General features: G+C 38.7%; 3 protein-coding genes and 1 long non-coding RNA gene across 6 annotated transcripts in view; 1 reads left to right on the forward strand and 3 right to left on the reverse strand.

Moving 5' to 3' along the window:
* The window catches only part of stx1a (syntaxin 1A (brain)), a 38,838-nt gene extending 37,307 nt beyond the window's left edge, over positions 1-1,531 (forward strand). Inside the window, exon 9 of the mRNA XM_016670236.1 lies at positions 193-1,531. Coding sequence (XP_016525722.1) covers positions 193-270 — 78 coding nt within the window. The 3' untranslated portion in view covers positions 271-1,531. The remainder of the gene's footprint in view (positions 1-192) is intronic.
* LOC103136355 (caspase-1-like) lies at positions 1,137-11,580 on the reverse strand. The gene is made up of 16 exons (XM_007549556.2): positions 11,530-11,580; positions 11,184-11,462; positions 10,989-11,077; positions 10,433-10,609; positions 9,535-9,769; positions 9,300-9,464; positions 9,115-9,224; positions 8,916-9,012; positions 5,185-5,463; positions 4,994-5,082; positions 4,631-4,807; positions 3,641-3,875; positions 3,403-3,564; positions 3,180-3,289; positions 1,720-3,062; positions 1,137-1,515 (listed from the first exon to the last, which is right to left on the reverse strand). Exons 1-15 carry the CDS (start codon positions 11,534-11,536, stop codon positions 2,958-2,960), a joined length of 2,316 nt encoding a protein of 771 aa, XP_007549618.1. The 5' UTR covers positions 11,537-11,580; the 3' UTR covers positions 1,137-1,515; positions 1,720-2,957.
* Positions 11,581-13,752: 2,172 nt separating this feature from the next.
* LOC103136330 (caspase-1-like) overlaps positions 13,753-16,853 on the reverse strand; it is a 4,632-nt gene continuing 1,531 nt past the window's right edge. The window contains exons 1-5 of one of the 3 annotated variants that reach the window (XM_007549523.2): positions 15,711-15,808; positions 14,927-15,211; positions 14,594-14,686; positions 14,228-14,506; positions 13,753-13,887 (exon numbers count right to left, since the gene is read on the reverse strand). In XM_007549523.2, coding sequence (XP_007549585.1) covers positions 13,850-13,887; positions 14,228-14,506; positions 14,594-14,686; positions 14,927-15,211; positions 15,711-15,741 — 726 coding nt within the window. In that variant the 5' untranslated portion in view covers positions 15,742-15,808 and the 3' untranslated portion in view covers positions 13,753-13,849. Of the gene's footprint in view, positions 13,888-14,227; positions 14,507-14,593; positions 14,687-14,926; positions 15,212-15,710; positions 15,809-16,853 lie in introns of those variants that run through there. The other 2 variants (XM_016670247.1, XM_016670248.1) reach the window with 2 other exon arrangements.
* LOC103136329 (uncharacterized) lies at positions 15,954-16,853 on the reverse strand. The gene is made up of 2 exons (XR_476026.1): positions 16,794-16,853; positions 15,954-16,716 (listed from the first exon to the last, which is right to left on the reverse strand). It is a non-coding gene; the product is annotated as an uncharacterized LOC103136329 (long non-coding RNA).

A 16,853-nucleotide genomic window follows, 5' to 3' on the forward strand; every position in this document is an offset into this window, starting at 1 on the left:
TAGTTGCACTCCGAAAATTTCCTGAGATTATTTTATGTTATTAGATCCCACTTTTGTTTTCTGAGTTCCACTTTGCTCAAATGTATTAAAGCTATGTTCATACTGCTAACATGTTTTCCTCTCTTTCCTGTCTGCTGCGTGGGATTTTTTTTTTATGTTATTATTCTTTTTTTTTTTTTTAACTCTCCGTAGAAGAAAATCATGATCATTATATGCTGTGTGGTTTTGGGAATTGTCATTGCTTCCATAGTTGGAGGAACTCTGTCTTAAACCTCAGCTGCTGTCACACTGAAACACGCACACAGTCACAAAACTACACACACACACACACCCCCACACACACACACACACACACACAAATGAAAACAGGCAAAACCAGTTCATGTATGAAAAGCTACATTCCAGAACGACGTTTCCCAACCCCGGTCCTCAGATCAAACTGCCCTTCGTCTTGTAGATGTTTTCTTGCAATAAAACACCTGATTCTGATAAATGAAGTTCAACCGGCGCCTGGCAATTGGCCCAATTGATCTAAATCAGGTTTTCCGAAGCAGAGAAACATCTAAAGCGTCCGTGGCGGTTCATCCTGAGGGTCGGCGTTGGAAACGACTGATCTGGAACGTGCTTAGCACACAGTGTGTCACGTATGATGCATTCTGCAAATAGTGTACAGGACCAGAGGTGATCTCGCATGAGTTGCTATTTTGTAAACATGTGGTGCTGCAAATTGTTCATCTGGATGTTGTTAAAGGGTATGACGTTTCTGAAAGTGGGACGTCACTCAATGGTACGTATTCTTAGGCATCCCAATTCACAAATAAGACACTACTTTGTTTGTACTCTCTGTTTTGTGTTGTACAAGCGAAGTGATGGGTCACTCACCTGCAGTGTTTTCACAGACAATATTTTACCTATTGGTTTGTAGTTTTATATGTGCATATTTTATTCTAGTTTCCTTCAAAGCCCTGCATGGTGAAGTGTTGTTCTGTGTTCAGATGCAAGGGGAGGGGGACCAGAAAAAGAAAACTAACCATGTACAGACGTTTATGTTTTTGCTTGTTGAATCCTCACACTGCCAAACTTCTTTTGTTTTACTGTTTTTTTTTATACACAGCTGAAGCAGTTATACTGTTTTGTTTTTTTTAGTTTATTTCTGACGTAGCTGGTGTGGCTCTCTGTTTGTTTGTATGCATGTATGTTTAAGATCAAATGTTCTGTAGCTTCTTGGACTGTCGAGTCAAGCTGGAGTGTTGGTTGCGTGTCTTGATTTTTGTATTTTTTATTGATACTCTAACACTGCCAGTCAGTTCAGCTAAGCTAAGCAGAGTCTCGCCTACTTAAATAAAAATTTATTTCTGCTTAATTTACGTGAATTTTAAACAGCGCATTTTATTTTCTCGGGCTACTTCTTTTACTCCTCGACTAGTCGATGGCAGTATGAACAGATAGTCAGAGAGGCCCTCATTCGTTTATGGATACATTCGCAAACTTGCAACCGTGTTGCCATGTTGTCTACTCCAGTGTTTCCCAGCCCTGGTCCTCAAGGCACACTGACCTGCATGTTTTAGATGTTCCCCTGCTTCAGCACACATTATTTCAATTGTTGGCTGATTAGCAGGGTTTTGCTGAATTGCAATCATCTGAATGGGGTGTGTTGAAGCAGGGGAACATCTAAAACATGCAGGTCTGTGTGCCTTGAGGACCAGGGCTGGGAAACACTGGCCTACTCAATGTGTTGCCTTTCTGTTGTATTGTGTTAAACTGGTTTTCTTTGTTTTGTACTTGTTTTTTCTGTTTTCAAGTAAAGTCTATTTGGAAAATGATCTGGAGATGTTGTGTTTTGATTAGCAGAAGAAGTTTCTGGTCGGTGGAAAACCTGTATTGACCTTTTTATGCCACCAGAGGGAGCGAAAACTGATTCTCATCATTTCTCATCGTCCCTCCATGTTCATCTGATACTCTAGTCAATGCAAGTAATCTATTACATTAGAATAGTGTTAAAGGGTTCATTTCAGTAACTCAGTCCACTAACTTAAACACGTTATGTAACAATTGATGTTTTCAAGTCTTTTTTTTTTTATCTAGATATGAAGATTTTTCACTTAAAGCGAATGAAAATGTGACATGATTAGAAAAAACTGATCAGATCAAAAATATTCATAGAGATGCCATCATATTAAAAGGAATGTTTAATATGAGCTTAAAGGTTGTTATTTTCAAAAGGCACTTTTAATCTGATGAACGGACCTCATTAAAAACCTTATTTTAATTTACTGAAGGCGGCTGCATTTTAACCAAAAATGAACAAGACACAGACACACAGATATTTTCTTTCTGTTGAGTCAGTGCTAAAAACGCTTTATTTCTGAAACCTCATTGTGTGTTTTTTTTATGCAGACAATAAGAATCTCCTTCAGTCAGCTCTCTATGTAACTCAATTCTCATTTCCATGTTTTTCTGGCACCGTGTTTTTTTTTTTGTTTTGTTTTTTTAAATCAAGTAGCTGCATCGACTTTTGTGATGCTGCAAACTGTCATCTGATTGGCTGCTTAGATACCTGGTCAAACCAGGTTGACTAAACAGAGGCAACAGCTTCCTTTCATCACTGAAATTAATCCACTTTGTCAACAACTTGGACTTATTTTTATTCTCACAATGAACCAGATCTGTTTGAAATGTTGGCTGTCAGATTTTTATGTTCATTTGCAGTTTCTTACATGTATTCAAGCAGAACTGGAGTCGGGTTTTTATTGGAAAACAAAATGTTATTTCACATAAACAGGAACTTTTATAAACAGCTTTTTTTTCTGCAGGACAGTGAAGTCAAGCTCATAATTTCCTCTGTAAAATAAAAATGGGGCTAATTTCCAGTTAAAGTACAAACTATTAGGTAGATATTAAAAAAAAGAAAAGTAAGAGTAGCGTTAGCTTAACAACAGATGGATTTATCAAACGTCTCAGTGGCCTGGAAAAAGGTAGAAGCGCCTCGTTAGAGTGCATCTGTCTTTTGTTGGCATTTGTCTTTTGGTGTCATCAGGAAAGTCTTCGAAGCGTTGCATCACCTGCAGAATAGAAACAGACAAAAATGACTCTTTCCACTCTGTTCTGTTTTCTTTTCTTTCTTTTTTTTCCAGTTTTCAAACGTTGTGCCATCTGAAAAACAACAACAAAAAAAGTACTTTTCTGAAAAGTTCATCAATGTCATCCTGGTGGGAGTAGGTGTTGAAAACTTCAACAATGTACTGAATCAGGAAGGAGCCCAAATCCTCTCTTCTGTATGACACAGTATCTGTAAAAAAAAAAAACAAAAAAAAAAAACAGTTTTCTTACATGCAGTTACTGATTTCTGATTGTAATCTGAAAAAACAAAGTGCATCCAGTTGATTTAAGACACAAACTGACCAGGCGTGCTTGACAGGAGGGAAATGCAGTCCTTTTCCTTGTGAACATATCGAATGGAGTCTTCAACGATGCCGCCTTTGGGAGAGGGTGGCCGGTGCGACGCCTCGTCAGACACCACGCTGGGTTTCGCGCTGTCGCTAACAATGGCAGCTCCTTCCAAAGCTGTAGCAAACGAGCAATAATTACACCTGGATCTGAGCCACACTGCAGTCTCAAACTCGGGGTGAATGATGAGCACCTCCTCTGCAGGCCTGGATGATGATGACCTTGGGTTTGTCCATCAGTGCGGAGCATTTTTGTGGGCCGAGATATTTGTAGATTTTGTCAACGGGGAATTCGTCTGGTTTGTCTTGCCTGTGGTCGACTCCGAGTACCAATCCCCGTTTTCCATGAGACATGATCACCACAAACACGCTGTCTGTTTCTTTCAGCTTGGGGTGTGTGATGAACTGACGCAGAGCCCCTTCAATCTCCTGTTGGAAAGCGAAAACGAACAGCAGTCAGTGTTTTATGAACTCGTAAAAGAGATGAGACATCTCAGGTGCAACGATCCTTATTTTCTGGTATGTAGAATAAAGTGATTTTTTTTCATCCTCATAACTTTCTGTTATGTAGGAGAGGTATGACTCTCACTTTAATCGTGAAACTGAGAGCTGTACCTGAAAATGAACGCCGTGATTTTATTGCTCGTTGACAGAGACTAAAAACCCCACAACTCAATCAACCATCAAGTTGAGACAAGTGCAGTGAAAGTTTCACCTAAAGGCACTGTAGCGTTTAAAGAACCTGTGTTTTGATTGTGCAGCCGTGCACATCAACAAAAGTTTAGCATTTCTTATAAAATGTCTTTAAAACATGCCTAGAAAAATGTTTTGATTGAATAAGAGTTACAATTTATGGCTTAAGTTACGATGCATCACATTTTTTATACATTTTAGCTGCTGAAATGTTACTGCTGCTTAACGCAGGGTTCACAGTTTTGCTGATGTAGAGGTTATAGCAAAATATAACCGTTCTGAATTGGAAGAAAACTATATTTTAAAAAGAATACCCGTTTTAATATTTTTCTTGCATTCTGAGATTTTCCAAATGAAGGAACAAACCAAAAATAATGCTACCTTGTAAGAAAGGTTTGCTTTGCCCAAAGTGTCTTAACTTTTACGTTTGAATCTTTTTATAAATGCAACAGTTAAATACAAAGAAATGTTTAAAAATGGGTTTGAAATACCTTTGCTGTAAGGTCGTTGTGCTTCACCACCTCATACTGCAGGGATCTGAGCAGACTCAACATGTTCTCCTCGTCCTTCTCAGCTCCCCTTCTGGTTAAGTCTTCGTCAGCAAAGTTTCTGTTGGTGATCAAAAGGGCCACACGGCTTTTCAGAGACTTTTCGGACACTTTGTAAATCTGGAAAAAACAAGAATAGTGCAAGAATGCAGGACTGAATACATTTTTTTTTTTACAAACAATGATTTTACTTTTAATTGTACAATCGACAGCTTGTCATTGATAATATCCCCTTTTCAGGCAGTCTGACTACAGTTATTTATGTCAGGTAAAGAGAATATTTTGATTGTAATGGTAAAACTTTACGTCTGGATCATTCATTTTTTTCGTCCTCTCGGAGTCAGACACGGGGATGAGTCTGTTTGACCAGGTTCTCTGTGTCGGAGGAGCTGCATCTGAGAAAAAAACCCCCAACAACACAACATTTGTGTTGCTATGACGTCAAAGTATTATTTTTTATCCTTTGTAACAATGTAAGGCTTTCCCTGCCGTCTCACCCGGTTGATCTTGTGAATCAGGGAACAGCTCAGAGTGCATCGTTTCATCTCTGGTTTTAATGTGGTCGATCAGCTTCTGGCTGGCTCTTATGCCCTTCTTCCTCACGGTGTCGATGAGGCAGCGCGCCTTTTCTGCTTTGGTGGGGTTGTCCTCAAGCACACTTTCCACCTCGCCATCGTTCAGCACACGATCCTCCAAAAGGTCGTCCAGGAGCTGACTGATCATCGACTTTGACACCTTCTCCACGAATTTGCTGCGGACTTTGAAAAGCTCCTTATCTGCAATAATAATAATAATAAAAAATCCAGCTGTGAAAATCCTGACATAGGGGGGAAAAGGTGAGCAGTGAATAAATCCTAAATCCTGAAGCCTTACCTGCCATTGCTCAGACTTGAGGAGACGAATGCCCGGTCCTCTGAAAGTTACGGATGTGTGTGTGTGTGTGTGTGTTTGTGTTGAGGAACTCAGTCTGCTTATAGAAGCAGGTGGAGACAGCTGTTTGATTTGCGCACGGTTCCTTGGAAGCTCATTATTTTTCTAGGAACAAGTTCTGACTGGCTGCTGAAGATGTGAACCCTGAGAACTATAATGAACTCAGTTATGCAATCTGGTTAAATAATATTCCCAGCAAGTAAAGAAAAACCTGTAATAATCTTTAACATGGTTAAATATCGTTTTAGAGCTACATTAATTCCGGGTTTTCACTTTCCACTGATCACATGCACATCCACTTAAGCTCCTTTTTCACTATGAACATACAGATCAAATACCTGTTTGTGTTTCTCCCAGGTTTCTATGTGCATCACTTACAAGACATTCATACCATTTCAACACTTTGTTACACTTTGCCACATTGCAGCTATAAACTGTGATGTATTTTATTGGGATTTTATGATGCTGACCAACACAAAGCAGTGCATAATTGTCATTTGGACGGAAAGAGATAAGTATTATTATTATTATTATTATTATTAAAACGTCAAAACTTTGGTCTTGAGTTAATCTAGGATTAGTCAGTAATTGCTTTTCATTTTGATAAAGTTTGTCCTACGAATTCTTGTAGATTGTGTTTGTATATGTGGTATTGGACACCGTTGCACACATCCCTTTTCTGATTTTCATATGTGTTTTTTTTTTAATTGCTCACTATACTTTAAATCCCCTCCAAGTGCTTTGAGTTGTAACGTGTCAAAATGTGAAACGTTTACAAAACTATGCTTTTATTTTATTGACTAAAACTCCCACCATGTCGTGACTTTACGGTAAGACGCAGGTGATCTGTGGACAGACAGATGGAGCTTTTCCACCTCCTCCCAGCGCTACTGCTGAGGTCTGCAGAAACGCACAGTCAACAACAACCAATCAGAGACAACAGAAAGGTCTTAATGCAGGATTGAAGATCTGTCGAGTTTTATGTATGTAGTATAAAAAGATTACAACCAGTCAGACCAAAAAAAATGTGCAGATAACTAAGAGGTATTCCCATTTTTTTTCTCCACCTTATATTTAGTTTTCTGTGAACACCTTTTGCGCATAACCCCCCCTGCACAAAGCTGTTCCACACCTTGAGTGTCTGCATGTTGTTGCAGGTTCAGTCTGTAGGCTGCAGAACGAGATACCAGAAGTATTTGGGTTTAGAATGTGTTCAGTGTTTGTTTTTCAGTTTCATTCCTCCTATATCAATGTTTTCAGTGCTGCTCGGTGAATATTTAGCCTGTCCCAACATGTGCCACTTATAGACTTTCATTTTTCCCCTGCAGCCAGCAGGATCCCAGCACTCACTTCCCATGTCTATTCTGGTAAATGACAGATGTGCTTTGGGGGTATGCGTGCACGCTGCAGTACACAAATTTAATATAGAAAAGAGAAGAAGACACTTTTTTTGTGGCGTTTGTTTTGTCTTGTGCTCTTATATTTACAAAATTATAGTGAATAAATTAAGTTTTTTTAAAGTTTTACTAAAGCTTCCAGATTATTTTGGGAGCTTTCAAAATTAATCCAGAATATTTTTTTTTTCTGACCTTCACTTCTTGCACAAGTGATTTTAATATGTAATTGTACAACTGAGTTCAATTATTATCAGTAATACAGCGGTTACAAAAACAGCATTTAGTACGAGCACTGATGGTTGGGAGTTTCTCAAAATGTAGAAATGTTTACCAATACTTTGCGATCTGAAAAGCATTTCAGAAATCATAGGAGTATTTTTTTATTTCGGGTTAGTTTTAAAGAAATGTTTCCAAGTTTTTGTGCAGAATGCAGGCTGAGGAATTCCAACATCAAGACGTTTAGGGTAGCTAAGATTAGCAGTGTCTCTGTAATCACGCCGCTAAAGATTTATGTTTCTTTTCCAGGCAGCTGGGAGCCTTCTTGGAAGAGCGACTTTCATTGTGTTGGTTCTTCCTGTTACGAGGTAACCTCACCACTGCTGCATCGAATCTGCTCCTTTCTTTTGATGTCACCGATAAGTATGATCTACTAAGTCTGATGAAATTTAATTAAACCAGGTTATAAACTATATGAATTAGACGTGTTTGCCTTGTGAAGAATCCTCCAATTATCTTTTTTTGTGGATTCAAAAACCTTTTTGTTCACTTACATGAGTTGGAGGAAAACTTGCTCGAAGAGTTGAAGTTTCACCCAAAGTCGCACAGATTTGGCAAAAACCAGAACAGCTGTGTGTTTACTGACCTTTTGAAACAGATTGATTAAAGATCAAGTTAAGCTGAACTTTTTGCAAAGATGTGAGGCAGCAAGCTCAATATTCAGGCGATTCTAGGGATGTTGTGGTTTTAAAAGGTGTCATCCAGTTTTCAGCTACGGCTCCAATGTGTTTGCGATATCTATTTTGTATTTTCATCACTATTTTGAATATTACATATGGGATGTTTTGTAGCCTTTTATAGTTTGTTTGTATGATTATTTATTTGCCCAGCTCCTGTAAGTCAAGGAGCAATAAGAAAAAGGAAGCGGCGTTGTTTTTGATGTTCTGCTTGTTCAATCAAAACATTGGCAGCTTGTTTCTTTTTCACATTTTTTCTTAATGACTGGAACATTTCTAATCTGCTGGTGCAACCAGTTTGTCAGCGTCCCTAACTCTGCATGTCTGCATGGATGCATGTTTACGTGTGTTGAATTATATCCATTCGACTGAATGTCCAATCCATTTAGATCATCGGTTTAGTTTAAAATGTGCCTCACTAAAGCAACCTGTTTTATTTTCTTATGCTGGTTTCAAATTCAGTGACCAAAACATGAACAAAACTCTTCTATAAATGGATCTGCCAGAACTTATGAGACAGACTTTTGCACAATGCAACTGCTTAATGCAGTTTAACTCTGCTATGTTACTGTACTTGTACAGCAGGGTGTTGAATGCTGCAGAAATATGAATAACACCGGAATATAGAGACCATGTTTTTCTTCAAACGTTTAGTCTTTATTTTAACCACAGTATTAAAAAAATAGTCTGAAGTGAATGAAACTGAATCCAATTAAAGTAAATATACATTGCGTAGTAAATTAGCCCAATCACTCACAGTCTAAAAAAATAATTAAAAGAATAAACAAGATCAAAAGCCCAACATCTTGGTATGCGTATATGTAGAATTTTATATGAAGATACACGTAAGGAGTGTTTTAATGGCACAATTCAATTTGTCAAACAGTAAATGTTAATGTTAGTTAATGTTAGCTTCACGGATTTACCAAACGCTGCCGTGTCAGTGGCCTGGAAAAAGGTAGAAGCGCTTCGTTAGAGTGCATCTGTCTTTTGTTGGCATTTGTCTTTTGGTGTCATCAGGAAACTCCTCAAATCGCTGCATGACCTGCAGAGTTCAGTGGAAAATAAAGACAGCGACTCGTTTCTGAACGTGTTCAGTCTTTTCCTGTCTCTAAATACTCTCTTTCCTGATCACTAATGCTTGTACCTTCCTGAAAAGCTCGTCGATGTCGTCCTCGTGGGAGCAGGTGTTGAACACCTCAGCGATGTACTGTATCAGGAAGGAGCCCAAATCCTCTCTTCTGTACGAGACGGTGTCTGTAAGGAACCACAGATTTCTTGCAAAAGTTGAGAAAACATCTGGAACATTGTGTAGTTAAAAGACAAACCTACCCGGGGTGCTGGACAGGAGGGAGATGAAGTCCTTTTCTTTGTGGACGTGTCGGATAGCATCGTCAACAATGTTGCCGCCTGCATTAGCAGGAAGTTGCTGCGACACGTCGTCAGAGACCACCTTAGCCGAGGCGCTGTCACTGACCATCACGGATCCACCCCTCTCTGTGACCAGCAGGGACAAGATTAAACCGGGATTAGGTCCAGGCTGTAAACCAGGGCGGGTAGTGCTCACCTCCTCTGCAGGCCTGGATGATGATGATCTTGGGTTTGTTCATCAAAGCAGGGCATTCCTGCGGACCCAGGTGCTTGTAGATGTTGTCGACGGGGAATTCGTCTGGTTTTTCCTCGCTGTGGTTGACCCCGAGGACAAATTCGCGTTTCCCGTGAGACATGATCACCACAAACACGCTGTCGGTGTCCCTCAGCTTCGGATGCTCTGTGAAATTGCGCAGGACCTCATTCATCCTCTGTGTGAGAGAGTAAGATGGAGAAAATTCAGTCACCGCACAATGAGGAGAATGTGCAAGATGTCAACGTTGAAACAGATTTCCCAATGAAACGTCTTCTGTCTGTCAGTTAGCTGTATACACAAATTACTATACAAATTTTCATTATTCAAAGCTAAATTTCCTGTCATGTTAAATATTTATGTTTTGCTACCTGAACAACCATGACAACTACAGGTGAACTTTTCTCATTGCTTATGCAACTTTCAGTCATGAAAGTCACATTTCAATCATAAAGGATGATTCTGCGACTTAGAGTCAAAGTTTGTGCTCTGATTTTGTTGATGTGCTAAACGGCAGCAGAGTTTTCATGCAACAAATCTGCTGCAGAAGTACTGTGCACTGCAAAAATATTAATACCTCAGATTTTTACATTGCACAAACTTTTAGAGTATTTTATTATAATTTTACATCTTAGAGCAATGCAAAGTTTCTGGGGGGGTTTTCAGATAAAAATTTTGAAAGTTTGCTATGTATTATAGAGCTTACATAACACAGTAAAAATTAAATCTAGACAGCATTATTTAGTAAATTGACTAAACATAATTTATTATGAAAAGTTTAATTGTTTTTGTCAAACGTAACCATAGTAATGCCAGAAATAGTCCAAGGCCAATTTAATACCTGTGCAGTGAGGTCGTTGTGCTTCACCACCTCGTATCCCAGGGATCTCAGCAGTTTCTCCATGTTCTCCTCGTCTTTCTCGGCTCCCTTTCTGGTTAAGCTCGGATTAGCAAAATTTCTATTAGTGATTAAAAGGGCCACACGACTTCTGAGGGACACATCTGACACGGTGTAAACCTGAAATATCAAACGAGGCACAAATAATCATCAGAACGAGTAAATAACATTGAGAATGTGAGGTTTAAGCATCAATTTAACGTGGAAATACTCCAAGTTTTTTATCTGGTTTGGGGAGAACTTGAATGAAATCATAAGGTCTTTTATCTTCTACCTGCATCTTTTCAAACAAAATTGAGTAAAATTGTGTTGCATATGTGTCTAATTGTTATTCTTGTATGCTTTTACTTTTTATTGTTAAACTTTATTTTCACAACAGTGAACTGTAAGCTGAAAAATGAGCAACTGCTCATTCAAAACGCCCCCCTGTGAAGTAAAAGCGCTACAACTCGTGTTGAATAAGTCAGAGGAGGCAACGCAAGAGGTGAGTTCAGGTTACATCTTTAGATTTCCGTTTCTCGTTCCAGAAGGAGTCTGTCGTGGTGACGAGGGAGTTTGACCAGGCCTGCTGGTTCTGAGGAGCTGGAACTGAGAAAGACATCATCTCTAGTTACCACAACTGGAATTTTTTTTTTTTTTTTGTATCCATTTGACATCACAGACTTTGTAAGAAATGATTTCACTTTGCCCTCACCTGGAGCTGGCTTACAGGTGAGGCCGAGCTCGGAGTAAAGTGTAGGGTCTCTGTTCTCGAGGTGTTCGATCATCTTCCTGCTGGCTTTGTCCCCTTTCCTCCTCACCATGTCGATGAGGCAGCGGGCCATGTCCGCCTTCCCCGTGTTGTCCTCCAGCACAGAGTCGGTCTCCCCATCGTTCAACAAGCGGTCTTCCAACAGGTCGTCCAGCAGCTGCTTGATTAAAGCTTTGGAGACTTTTTCCACAAATCTCCCTCTCACTCTGGCGAGCTCCTTGTCTGCAGAGAAAAGCAGGATCTGGAAAATACAGACAAGTTCTTCAATTTGTGGTTAATTGAGTCTTACCAGCCATCACACTGGAGGCGAACGTCCTGTCTTCTAACAGCTAAGGATTAGTGTGAGCGTACAAAGGAAGTGGTCGCGCTTTCAAAGCCCTGTTGATTTCCAGGTAACTGGTTGGAAGCTCGTTAAACTAGTATATCCTTGTCAGGTTTGTCTCTGAAGCTTGTCATTCACTCACACCTGAAATCATGCCAATTATGCTAATAATTATTTATTCACGAGTGTTTTAGAGGTCATAAACCCGTTTTATCGAGCCTTGCAGTCGTACTTTAATGCATGTTAGGATTCACATCACCAGTAATTTTGTGCATATCTGCTAAAAGTGACGCTTTTCCTAAGAATACCAGGCTGTACATCAGTTGCTTGTTGCCACCGATAATGAAAATAGAAGTGTTTTCTTTTTTGTTTCTCTTACTTGGAATTTCTAAGAGCGTTTGGCCTTTAACTCTAAGATGTCAGGTTGTCAGACAGGATCCCACAAAAGATAATAATGAGAAGAGTACATGTGTAAAACAAAGAAGAAAATGACACGGAGTGGATGTTAAAATAATCTTTGTATGTTAGTGATGCTTTTGAGCAATTTGTTTTTGTCCAGTCTGGAAAAATCTTTCAACCCATAATGCTGATAAATGTTAAAATAAGAAAAAGGTGGGTTTCAATATATTGTGTTTTTTGTTTGTTTGTTTGTTTTTGCTAATCCATACATGATGAAAAGTGGAACACATACAGGGTAAATTTCATATACACCATATACACTAAACAATTGAAACAAGAAATGTCCACACTGCAACAAAAAAAAACACCCATTTTTTTTTTCCACATTAACGCTTTTCCTCTTTAGGTCAATTAGGGTTACCACATTTATTTTTAGTTGCTAAATGCTGAAATAATGAGTGATCGCTTTTTAATTCGGTTTATGTGCAGTTTTTTTTTAGTGTTTTGAAAAATTTCCTGTCAAATTTTGGATCTCAAACTTCTCACAGTAGTTTGCTGTAATTTTGACCCATTCTTCCTGACAGAGCCAGAACTGGATCAGGTTTGGACACCTCTTCAGTTCTGCCTATTAATTTGCTGAGACTGAGACTGACGACGCTCTAGACTTTGACTTTATAACCATTTCCGGTAACACTTTATTTGAAGGGGGCTGAATAAGACTGTCATGACACTTTCATAAACATGACATAACACCTGTCATGAACATCAATAAGCCTTCATGAATATTTATGACTGTTGTCATAAAGTGTCATTCGGTAAATTCTGACACTTTTAATACAAAGTTGACATTATTCAAAATGTCTGTCATGACAACTTGACATTAACCAGGAAATCATTACTGTTTAAACTTTACCTTTAATAACATAAAGTTACCTAATTTTTAAAGTGCAATCAGTAATACTTTTATAACAAATTTATATCAGTCAGTGTCATAATTTACCGAGTGACGCTTTATGACAACAGTTGTAAATATTCATGAAGGCTTACTGATGTTCATGACGCGTTTATGACAGTGTCATGTCAGTCTTATTCACCCCCCTTCAAATAAAGTGTTACCCCATTTTGTTAATATTATTAGAGTGGCTGTTGCCTTGAGATGTTGCTTCGATTTTTCCTCATGGTTTCATGCCGCTCCTTCACAGTTTGGATGCTGTTCTCAGGCTTGAAGGCTTCCGCCTTTTCCCCAATAACCATTTATACTATAATTCAATTTTACTTTCATCAGATAATAGGACGTTTGCTAATATTATTTGTCCTTCTTTCTTCATTAGGCGTCTCTATTGCATACTATAGTACAGTCAGAGCCAATATAAGAGATGAAAAATGGAAAAAGATTAAAAACAACCCAACACTTAGGAAAAAATAATTTTATTAAAATGAAATGACAAACGGGAGAGAAAATTAATTCTTAATTCAGTCATTAAATCAGCATTTACGCTGTAATCAATTACCAAACTTCTCTTTCTTAAGCCTGGTAACCTTATTAGTCTGTGCTTGTTACAGAAAACTAATTTTCAAATTTGAACAAATTTAAATAAAGATATCAGGGTTCTATGGTGATGCAGGGGCAAAGCACAACCCACATACGGAGCCTTTAGTCCTCGACACAGACAGCACAGGTTCGATTCCCAGCCTGGTGGGCGTTGCTGCATGTCTTCCCCCCTCTCTCATTGCTTTCCTGACTAACAACTCTCAAATAAAGGCAGCTAGAGCCAATAAAACATAAAAAGAAAATGTCCAGGTGTTTCTTCTGCAGAAAACAAAAATTGAAGAGCTGAAATCCGCAGGTTGACTTTCCTTCGTAGCAACTGTTGAATTCATAGCTGGTTTATTTAGCAGCTTCATCCCTCACATCGCCCATCATACCTGAGAACAGTCACAAAAATACGTGTGAATATAACTGACTTAGCTTCCTTCAACTTTTTTTTATACTGCATTACCTTACAAAATGGAATTCAAATAATGTTACATCATGGACATTGTATAGAACAACCTGTGAAACGTTTAGGTAAGCTGTATGCGCTTACAAGATCTGAGCGGAGACAGCGATGCGGGAACTTAGCAAAACAATGAGAAGTGTGGCTCTGAGCAATCAGGGATCATAATATCATGACAGAACTATGTGCTCTGAATATTTAAGAAAATAAACATCAAAAATAAAAAAAATAATTATGAATAGATTATTATTCTAATAGCTATACTTAACCTTCCAGTATCTCATAAACGTTGTGAGACAGGTTCTCCATCTCCTTCAGACTCTCCAGCAGGTGTTTGGCTGTAGCTTCTCCTCGCTTCCTTTTGTTCTTCCACTTCAACAGCATTTTCTGCTTCCGCATGGTTACACTTATCTCTGCTTCCTCCAGGTCATCCACGTCGTTGGATTCCAAGCCTAAGTAGATGGCGACCTGCTTCCACTCCTTCCCAAGCTGCTCGGCGACCTGCAGAAGCTGCAGCTCTGACAAGTCCTGGCTCCGAGTCACTCCATCTGAAGAAAGAGACCAAAAAAATAAAAATGTGGAGAAAAGTATGGTTGAAGTTGTCTGATAAGTTTTCAGTGGTCAAGCAAATGTACCTGGCTTGTCCTGCTGTCGAGCTCGTTTACAAGCCGTTTCTTCTTCTTCTTCTTCTTCTTCTTCTTCTTCTTCTTCTTCTTTCCTTCTGCCAGCTGCGTGACAGATGAAAAAGTAGGTAATAATAGAGATGCAAACAGGTGTGGTAACGGTGAGTTGGCTAAAAGACAAATTAGTTTTTCTACACGTTTTTTTTTTTTTAACTACTCAAGCTAAAGTCTGGACTTTTCTTAACAAAAATCAGTTGAGATTGTGATCCTGTAATAAAAGAGAAAGTTTTTCTAAGATATTTTCAATATTAAGGGCTGCCAATCGACGTATATAATAACACTTACCTGACTGAGAAGCCTGAGCGCTGGACAACCCCAGCTGTTTGAAAAGCATTTGGTCTTTACTTTCCAGGTAACCAATCACCTTCTCGCAGGCCTCGGGTCCTTTTCTAATCACCGCGTCAATGAGAGCGCGTGCCTTCTTAGCTCGCGTGCGGTTCTCCTCCAGGATTGAATCCTTCTCCTCATGATCAAACACGTCATGTTTTAAACATAAATCTAAGAGTTGATTACTCACTGCATCAGACACTCGTTGGGCAAATTCATCTCTCACTCCCTTAAGTTCCTTATCTGGAATTGGAAAGAAACAATAATGGTTCATAAGCTGTTTTAATTGTTTAAATTAAGTAGAAAAACATCTGGTGCAAAACATTGTTAAGGAGGGAAGACATTTTTTTTATAGTTTTAAGATCATAAAATGTTTCTTTCGATACACTTCACTTTTACACAGCGCTCTTCCTACTTCCTTCCTCCTGTATGATACTGTAGCCATGCAGATGTTCTTCCTTCAACTGACATGATTCTATTGATTTTAATTCCCGACATCCAAATGTAACATCGAATCAAGCTTCAATGTATTCCTGCACAGGACTTGTTTTTAACAAGTTCATTTTCAAAATGTTCTTAACTGGATCTGCCTCTTCGGCAGCTGTGCTTTCACTTTCCAACTCAAAAACAGTCACAACATCTCAAAAGACTCCTCCAAGTTCTACTTCCTCTGTAGCGCTTATCTGGGTGTTTCAACCGGGACCTCGTCTCTCAGTAATATTTAGTGTTTATATCTCCGTACCAGCCCCGTTCTCCACCACAGTTCGCTTCATTTCGCCGCGGTGCCGATAGTCGCTCCAGATGTGATATGGTTTCGAAATGACATTTACAGTGAAATGGCGGGACTGTCGGTTAACCCTTAACAAACCCACCATGAAAGATACAATGGAAAATTATTTATTTTTATTTATGTATTTGGGTGAAAGATGTCTTTAGTAAATACACGATATATCGACATCTACCAAAAAGTGCATATAGGCCTATATATAGTATAAAATTATTTTTTATTTGAAATTAAGAAAGCGCCACATTTTCAATGGTGCTATAGCCCCACCTGGAGAAGCCATATGAAATGTCAGGTTATTTCTCCATACCCTTTTGCCCCAATAACTAGTTGTAATAATTCAATTTCACTTTCATCAGATAATAGAAAACAATCTTTTTTTCTTATTTTTCATTTGGCATCTCTTTTGCATACAGTCAGAGCAGATTTAGAGATGAAAAATGAAAAAGAAAAAAAAAGATTCAAAATAATCCAACACTGGAAAAAAAAATATTTTATTAAAATGGAATTATATAAACAGGAGAGAGGCCATAAAAAAGAAAATTAATTGGTAGTTCAGTCATTAACTCAGCATTCACACGTTTTTTGCAGTGACATTTTTGTTCGTTTACAATGTGACGTTTGTATCTATCACTTTTACCAGCTTTTTCCAGATGTTTGCTGTTGTTGCAAACACTGCAACACGTTTACATTTTGTTCCTGGCTGTAATTGGTTACCAAACCTCTCTTTCTAAAGCATTGTTACACTAGGTGACTTTATTAGTCTGTGCTTGTTACAGCAAACAACTTTCCATATTTGAACAAATTTAAATAGAGTTCTATGGTGACGTAGGGGCAAAGCACAACCCATACATGGAGCCTGTAGTCCTCGACACGGACGGACCAGGTTCGATTCCCAGCCTGGTGGCCGTTGCTGGATGTCTTCCCCCCTCTCTCCTTGCTTACCTTCCTGTAAAATATGCTCCTGTAATAAAAGAGAAAGTTTTTCTAAGATATTTTCAATATTAAGGGCTGCCAATCGACGTATATAATAACACTTACCTGACTGAGAAGCCTGAGCGCTTGACAACCCCAGCTGTTTGAAAAGCATTTGGTCTTTAC

Source organism: Poecilia formosa, unplaced genomic scaffold (genome assembly GCF_000485575.1).
Source record: "Poecilia formosa unplaced genomic scaffold, Poecilia_formosa-5.1.2 Scaffold31, whole genome shotgun sequence".
In the NCBI taxonomy this organism is placed as follows: Eukaryota; Metazoa; Chordata; class Actinopteri; order Cyprinodontiformes; family Poeciliidae; genus Poecilia; species Poecilia formosa.